The following is an 8880-nucleotide window of genomic DNA, read 5'->3' on the forward strand; positions in this document are numbered from 1 at the left end:
TAGCCCTATGTAGCAGCTGGAACAATCTTGCTTCGTCACAGGGCACCTTTTCTTGCTACCTAATTTTTCTTGTTTTACCTTTCTTGATTTGGGTTGTGAGAAGTATGAAATAAAAGTTTCAGGACGGTTTCTAGGAGCACGATTGATGAGGTTAGTGGCGTCGGCTGAACATGGATTGAAAAAAGGAGCCACTAACGAGATACGTAAATAACATTCAGTATGTACACACACTCCCATATGTTCACCAAGAAAAACTTCAATGTAGATGTTTATTTTTCATTCAGATGGAAGTTATACAACAATGACAACCTAAAAGCAGGGTATGGAGAATGGAAAGCAAAGAGATAGAAGAAAAAACACACCTTAGACTTGTTAAAGATTAAATACCTGCAATCTTTAGATCCGCTTCCATTGGTGAGCTTAATATATCCTTCGGGGCAGTTGACTCTTTCATTAAAAATACAAGATTTGCATTCAGTTCTAATCGTTATGTGTGTCTTCACATCACACCTGTTTTTAACCTGAAAAGAAAAAAATGAGTTTACGATTCCGATTAGTTTTAATTGATTGCATAATAGTTTTGTTTCATAAAATATGCTCATGCAGTTTTATTCCAGTTATTTTAAAAACACACCACACCACCCACTCTCTCCCCCATCTGCTCGCACATTTATTGACTCTCACTCTCTCAGAGCACTGCTTAAACACTTACACAGTCCTTGTCCACCTCAAGGTTCAAATACACACTTTGCGCGGTTCTGCATTTACAAGAAGATCTTCAGGCCTCTTCCAACTCTAGGAGTCGTTGTTCCCCTAAACATTTTTGCTCTGCCTAAGTTGGTTGCCAACCTTTGAGGTTGAATAGGAAAGCTTCTCAGAAGCTAACTACAAGTTTGGAAAAAGGGGTTGTTCAGTCAGATAGGTACAAAGACCCACGAGGGGAGGCACGGCGCTGGCACAGTCTTCTGCGAGTGCGCCCAGAGAATGTCCGATTGCTAAAGGTAAGGAGAAGAAATCCAAAGTCCTAAATCCAAGAATTTCTGAAGGAGCTGGGGGCCTTGATTCAAAGAATGTCTTTTGTTATGAGATTTGGCGAGTCACGTCATCTCTTCATGTCCTGATTGGGTGAACAACAGCGCTTTATTTATATGTAAGTAGTTCATCACGAATGATGGTCCCTCCTGGTAACAATCCTGCTACAGTCTTTGTAATGGTTGAAGACCAGAAATTGTCATTACTAGAATACGATGCTGACGTTATTTCATTGTTAAAAACTATGTGCCCTGGCCATGGTGTGACTAATTCAGGCACACTGTCTAATTTACAAAAGTATGTTATGTCAGCTGAGTAATGGGACATTTACAAAACATGGGACATTACGACCAAAGACGGAAAATGCAATGTAAAAGGGTCATTGAACTAAAGTGTGAGAAATCGCATCAATTTTGCTTTATGGCTGCTTTTTTTCAAGAGTTAGTCTTGTGATGTTGCAGGACAACTAAGATTTTCCTCTATGAATGATCATTTTTCACCTGTGTCTAGTCAGCAGCTTGCAGAGCCCCTGTTCAAAGCATCAGCAATCGACAGACCGGAAGTCAAGACTGGAGGGCTGAAGACGGATCTTGGGTTCGCTCAAAGGATTTCCTGCTTAACCCTTTATGCAGTGGGGGTCAAGCTACGGGCATGGACCCCCAAGAATGTAAACCAGGAGAGTTTTAAATGACAGTTTTTGGTGGTGGTCAGGTCAACATAACAGTAGGATCCCCGAACGTTGACATTAAATTTAAAAATGAAATGATAATCTGTAGCAATGTCTCCGTCACTAAGCAACATCATTTTTTGCATAAACTTCAGCAGACATGGATCACGCAGTTGAATTTACCCCAGAGTGCACTTGACAGCATGGGAGTTTCAAATGGAAAATACATTTAGGGGTTTACTCCTTGAGTAAAGTGTTTTTTGTAATTCAGCACCAGCATTCATTTTATTAATGTAGTATGGTAATAAGAACGTTTTTGGCATGTGTAATCAATGCATAATAGATGCTGAGTTCTTAGGCTCAATGCCACAATAATGATGACTCCCTAAGACTTCAACGGGGTGCACTGTAATCATTCTGACCTCTTCTAGGCACTGCTTCTCAACATAGCCCCACATTGGGCACAGGTGTAAACTAAGAACCCCATTTCACCTCAGCATTGTCCCGGATGCTGTTCTTTGTATGCCATCCATTGCTGCTGATTCAATGGAAAGACAGCACTGACATGCGCTCTGTCCCACAGCTTACTGTACTGGGCAGGAAGTGAAGGGTGACTTTGGATTCCTGTAGTCAAAAGTGAATCAGAATTTATTTGTGAATAGAAATTAAAGTGGAGCCTTTGAGAAGCTGCCTTGAAGGCTGTTCAGAAGGGGGAACTAGTTTTACTTCTACTGATGTAAAACTTTGAGCTTTATTCATTCTTGCATTTAAAAATTGTTGGATGACTATCTCTTTGCTTTACTTGGCCATGTTAGCTCATTATATTTTATGTACTAAAATAAATCTCATATTTTTTGTGGTAAACCTTTGCTTTGGTATAGTACGCAATTCATGAGATGAATTCGTTTCTTGGAGCAGGGGGATGGCTGCTGGAATCGAGTTTGTGAGTTGCACTTGCAATGACAGAATGAAAAAGGGATCCAGGCTGAGCCAGGTCCTTGCTGTGTGTGATCCACGTCGCCAGGAATCATCATCACATACTGCCACCACTTATCCTTGAAACATCAAATTCAATAACCTGTGTGCATTGATTCAGAACATGCATTTCACTGCCACCTCATATGAGTGGAAGCTCAGTGTTCTTTCAGGTGCATTATTAACTGGTGTGCTGTGCATTCAACTGAGGACGGAAGCCCAATGCTCTTGTTGGTGTGTTGATGGCTGGGGCGATGATTTCTGCACTGGGTGGAAGCCCAATGCTCTTGTTGGTGTGTTGATGGCTGGGGCGATGATTTCTGCACTGGGTGGAAGCCCAATGCTCTTGCTTGGTGTGTTGATGGCTGAAGTGATGATTACTGCTCTGGGTGGATGCCCAATACTCTTGCTTGGTGTGTTGATGGCTGGGGTGATGATTTCTGCTCTGGGTGGAAGCCCATTGCTCTTGCTTGGTGCGTTGATGGCTGGGGTGATGATTTCTGCTCTGGGTGGAAGCCCATTGCTCTTACTTGGTGCATTGATGACTTGGGTGATTATTTCTGCTCTGGGTGGAAGCCCAATGCACTTGCTTGGTGTGTTGATGGCTGGAGTGATGATTACTGCTCTGGGTGGATGCTCAATACTCTTGCTTGGTGTGTTGATGGCTGGGGTGATGTTTTCTGCTTCGGGTGGAAGCCCAATACTCTTGCTTGGTGCGTTGATGGCTGTTGTGATGATTTCTGCTCTGGGGGAAGCCCAATGCTCTTGCTCGGTGCATAAAAGGCTGGTGTGATGATTTCTGCTCTTGGTGGAAGCCCATTACTCTTGCTTGGTGCGTTGATGGCTGGGGTGACGATTTCTGCTATTGGTGGAAGCCCATTGCTCTTGCTTGGTGCATTGATGGCTTGGGTGATTATTTCTGCACGGGGTGGAAGCCCAATGCTCTTGCTTGGTGTGTTGATGGCTGGAGTGATGATTACTGCTCTGGGTGGATGCCCAATACTCTTGCTTGGTGTGTTGATGGCAGGGGTGATGTTTTCTGCTCTGGGTGGAAGCCCTATACTCTTGCTTGGTGCGTTGATGGCTGGGGTGATGATTTCTGCTCTGGTTGGAAGCCCATTGCTCTTGCTTGGTGCATTGATGGCTTGGGTGATTATTTCTGCTCTGGGTGGATGCCCAATACTCTTAATTGGTGTGGTGGTGGCTGGGGTGATGTTTTCTGCTCTGGGTGGAAGCCCAATACTCTTGCTTGATTCGTTGATGGCTGGGGTGATGATTTCTGCTCTGGGTGGAAGCCCATTTCTCTTGCTTGGTGTGTTGCGGGCTGGTGTGATGATTTCTGCTCTTGGTGGAAGCCCATTACTCTTGCTTGGTGCGTTGATGGCTGGGGTGACGATTTCTGCTATTGGTGGAAGCCCATTGCTCTTGCTTGGTGCATTGATGGCTTGGGTGATTATTTCTGCACGGGGTGGAAGCCCAATGCTCTTGCTTGGTGTGTTGATGGCTGGAGTGATGATTACTGCTCTGGGTGGATGCCCAATACTCTTGCTTGGTGTGTTGATGGCAGGGGTGATGTTTTCTGCTCTGGGTGGAAGCCCTATACTCTTGCTTGGTGCGTTGATGGCTGGGGTGATGATTTCTGCTCTGGTTGGAAGCCCATTGCTCTTGCTTGGTGCATTGATGGCTTGGGTGATTATTTCTGCTCTGGGTGGATGCCCAATACTCTTAATTGGTGTGGTGGTGGCTGGGGTGATGTTTTCTGCTCTGGGTGGAAGCCCAATACTCTTGCTTGATTCGTTGATGGCTGGGGTGATGATTTCTGCTCTGGGTGGAAGCCCATTTCTCTTGCTTGGTGTGTTGCGGGCTGGTGTGATGATTTCTGCTCTGGGCGGAAGCCCATTGCTCTAGCTTGGTGTGTTGATGGCTGTTGTGATGACTTCGGCTCTAGGTGGAAACCCAATGCTCTTGCTCGCTGCATTGATGGCTGGGGTGATGATTTCTGCCTGCGTGCAAGCCCAGAGCTCCTGTTAGGCGCATTGATGGCTGATGTGCCATGCATTTTGTTCTGGGTTGAAACCGATCATTCCTTCAAGGCGCACTGAAGGGCAGGTTATGATGCAGGGCACTTTGAACGGAAGCCCAATGCTTCTCCTCCACGATTGATGGCAGGTGTGCTTTGCATTCTGCTTTGGGTGGAAGCCCAGAGCTTCTGTTAGATGCATTGATTGCTGGTGTACCACTGGAGTCAAGCTATCCTTGCTGAAGACAGCTGCTAGCCAGAAACCGGTCCTAGGATGCTTGATTCCGGTCCAGGAAAGACGTGGCTGGCAATTCGGGCTGGACTGTTCCTATGAGGCACAGGGTCAAGGCTGATTTGCATATGGCCATGTCTGAACTGGGGTGGTGTGGAGTGCAAAAAAACGATGGATTTAGGCCCAGTTCTCTGTACTGGGGTGAATGTATGACATTTTTCTGCATTCTGTCCATCAACTGTTGTTTTTGCATGTGTCACCCCGAGTGGGATGGGTATGCTCAGACGTGAGTCCCATACTCTTTCCACCACTGAAGTCAAGCTATCCTGGCTGAAGACGGCAGATAGCCAGAAACCGGTCCTAGGATGCTTGATTCCGGTCCAGGAAAGACGTGGCTTGGCAGTTCGGGCTGGACTGTTCCCATGAGGCACAGGGTCAAGGCTGATTTGCAAATGGCCATGTCTGAACTGGGGTGTTGTGGAGTGCAAAAAAACGATGGATTTAGGCCTAGATCTCTGTACTGGGGTGAATGTATGACATTGTTCTGCATTCTGTCTGTCAACTGTTGTTTTTGAGTTTGGATGGAAGGGCATGTGTCCTGATGGTAGATTTACAGCGTGTTCCACTTTGGGTGGAAGGCAGTGCTCCTCTTAGGTGCACTGGTGGTTGGCATGCCATGCATTCTGCTTTCATTTGAAGCCCAGAGTTCTCTAAAGTGCATTGGTGATGGGTGGGAAGCATACTCTTCTGTGGGTGAACATCCATCCTCTGCTAGGACAGTGGGATGACCCCATTAGTGACAAGGGGGCAAGCTGGGGCATACCAGCAGAGGATGGGCCAAATTCCATCAAGCCACGCAACGCGAGAAAGGGAAGGCTGTTTTCAGATCTGTGAAGTAATTCCAATCTCAGCTTCCTTAATGGTCAAACCACTTCACACAGCCCGGCCTTGCTCACACACAGGAGCAACAAGAATTCCAGTTTGATTGACTCCATCTTGTTCAGAATCGAGCTGTTGCACCCGGTTGTGGATATGAGGGAAGTGCAGCACCTACAGCGACCATGACCCCCTATGTTTTTTGATGTAAAACATTGCAAGGGCTCCCTCTGCTTTAAGGTATGTCCCTACTGTCACTCCTGCTGGTGATAGGAGAAGAAGGAAAGGAAATGTGGACACATTTCGAAAGGACGAGAACGTGCTTATGGATTTTATAGAAGACAACCTGTTTGCCATCTGTCCTTCTTTGATAGAAGATGATAACAGCATCCTAGGCAGCTACCCTGCTGGCTTTAATAAACTCCCTTTGTTTGGGTCAGCCTCCTGCAGGAGTAGGACTTCTGGCAACAGGCAGTACTGCTGCTGATTCCATACGCCCTGGCAGTAAAATGAAGCTGGAGCTTTCCAAGGCAAACCCTGTATCGCATGCATCGCCGGTAAGTGAGGACCATGTTAAAAACCGCTCGAGAAAGTGCAAAGGTCTAGGAACAAGAAGCAATCATACTAGCAGGTGGCATACGTGGAATTGAGGAAGGCAGCAGAGCAGAAAAACAGCAAAGGCTTCTGGGACCAAATAGCAAGAGGTTTTTATTGTTTTTACTTACATCTCTCTAACCTTTTCTTATTGCGCCGTGCACCGATTACACACAGCAAATACATGAATCAGATTTAATTGCACACAAAATTGTATTTTGACGTGATCTGATGTAAATATGCTGTAGAATAGCAATAGTGGGATTACAAGTGACTGAAGAAACCACTACGTTGAGCTAAATGTGTGCACATAAGACGTTTAAACAATAACTAAATGATTCAGCATCACTTGAAGTCTTAGAAAGGGCTCCAGACAGAGGAAGCTTGTGATTTGCAAATGGTATTGTATTGCATTTTTATAGTGCTTACTGTTCCCTCCGAGCTGTTGAAGCCCTTTACTCCGGACAGCACGCCAGGGACATATTAAGGGTTTTGGGGCCCTGGGCCAAACATATTTTGGGGGCCCCTGTTCGGAAAAGCTTTGACTTTCTGATCCAGTTTCAGCATTTTCCTGCCCTCTCTGGCCAATTCACTGATAGTACACATGCATACTTGTCCAATTGTAAATGTGTTTACATCTGATATTCAGAAATAGTGATGTTTAACACAGCAGCTCACTAATATTAATGCAAATAATCTTTGCTACACTCTTCCATCTCGCATTTGTGACGTCCTGTTTTGATCTAAAAGATACATTGTTAATGGGTGTTGCATGAAACACAAAACACACAAAACACAACATTTCTCTGCAAACTGTAGTAGACTCTCATACATAACCCACATTATAAGCAAATGAAAGGAAAAAGGTATTTAAAACAAATCTGTCTAAGAATTATTCAAGGTCATCAGGGCAAGACCCTCTGCAGAACAGAAGTGGCTCTATCAGGGGGGCCCCTGAAAGGCTGGGTCCTGGGACAGAGCCCACTTTCCCCGTGCCTGAAAACGTCTCTTCAGCACGCTGCTATAACCCAAGGTTCTTGGTTAGTCTAGTATTATTGGATCTTGTGAACAGTGGCACTATTCGAAAACCACGGCCTCTGTTTACATACTCTGACATTTTACTGTTATTAGTGAGTCTCTGATTTAAAGCACACAGACGCACTCATGCACACTTGAACTGCCGAAACTCCACCAGATGGCGCCATATTTCGTGCAGGTTAGTCAGAAGGTACCAACGTTATTACAACAGCAACAAAAAAAAAACTGAGGAAAGTGAAACTACAGAGTAACTCATCCCGACGCCACAATATACACATATAGCCGAAAAACATCAGATTATAAAACACAGTATTCTTACCTCTGTTTTTGGTGTTGGCCGACAGAGGCTGATCATTGCAACCAGGACGAGCACGAGGCTCCAGGCGCGTGCCTTCCCCTCCATCGCCAGGCCAGGACCCCTCGTCTTCCTTTCACAAGCTCGCGCCGTGTGTCCTGCTGCTGCTGTCGCCTCGCGCTCCCCTTATCACCTCGCTGCACTCTCCTGTCATCGAGGACTTTAAATGCCCCCACCCTCCCCCCGCCCTTTCCTGTAAAACCTACTCGACTCAATCTGTTAAACCTCACAATATATGATCAAACATGTCTAGAGTGCACATTTTTACAAGGCTTAAAACCCCTTACTCTCTGACTGGCCGGATATCCTGACAGCGCTGCGCAGCACAGATGCTTATTTCAGGAACAGAGACCCATCGGTCCAGGACATGGAATTCAGTGGCGCGCAGTTTTGTGTCCCTACAATTCTTTGCATTGCACCCGGCTTATGTATTTCCACAGCGCATTGTCTTGTAAAAGTAACTCAAAACTATCGAATTCTGCTCCTTGAATTCCTGATGACTTCGCAATACCTTCTAAAAATGTTGGCTATCCACTAATGTAGGTACAAATATAGGAATATCCAGACCGCGGGGGCCCGAGTGACACAGACACGTCACTGTCATTAGGACTGAGTGCCATGTGCACTAACAGCAGCCCAGAACAGACACTGCCTTTAGAACTGAGTGGCACGTGCAACACTCAAACAAGAACAGACACTGACCCTAAAGAACAAGTTACTTACCTTCGGTAACGCTTTTTCTGGTAGATACTATATCTGCCTGTGGATTCCTCACCTTGTGAATATCCCCCTTGCGCCAGCAACATTCGGAAATTCTTTTTCGTAGCCTTGCGCCGACGTGGATAGGACGTCACAGAGACACGGCTCCGCTCGCGACTCCGCTGACGTCACCGACGCCTATAATAGGCCCACGCCGGCGTGATGACATCAGTTCCGCCTTTTTTCCGTGCCATCGAGGCACACGGACGGACCAATGACAGTAGATATATACAAAGTATACACAGTATACAATAGTCAAGGCAAAACACACAGTGCAAAGCAAATGCAGGAAAGCAAATGAAACATTTCCTTGACATCAAAATAAATATACA

General features: G+C 45.8%; 1 protein-coding gene across 1 annotated transcript in view; it reads right to left on the minus strand.

The window, feature by feature from the left end:
- The window catches only part of STAB2 (stabilin 2), an 880852-nt gene extending 872929 nt beyond the window's left edge, over window positions 1-7923 (minus strand). Inside the window, exons 1-2 of the mRNA XM_086919174.1 lie at window positions 7754-7923; window positions 388-521 (exon numbers count right to left, since the gene is read on the minus strand). Coding sequence (XP_086775300.1) covers window positions 388-521; window positions 7754-7837 — 218 coding nt within the window. The 5' untranslated portion in view covers window positions 7838-7923. The remainder of the gene's footprint in view (window positions 1-387; window positions 522-7753) is intronic.
- Between the last annotated feature and the right edge of the window lie 957 nt (window positions 7924-8880).

This window comes from Lissotriton vulgaris, chromosome 1_1 (genome assembly GCF_964263255.1).
Source record: "Lissotriton vulgaris chromosome 1_1, aLisVul1.2, whole genome shotgun sequence".
In the NCBI taxonomy this organism is placed as follows: Eukaryota; Metazoa; Chordata; class Amphibia; order Caudata; family Salamandridae; genus Lissotriton; species Lissotriton vulgaris.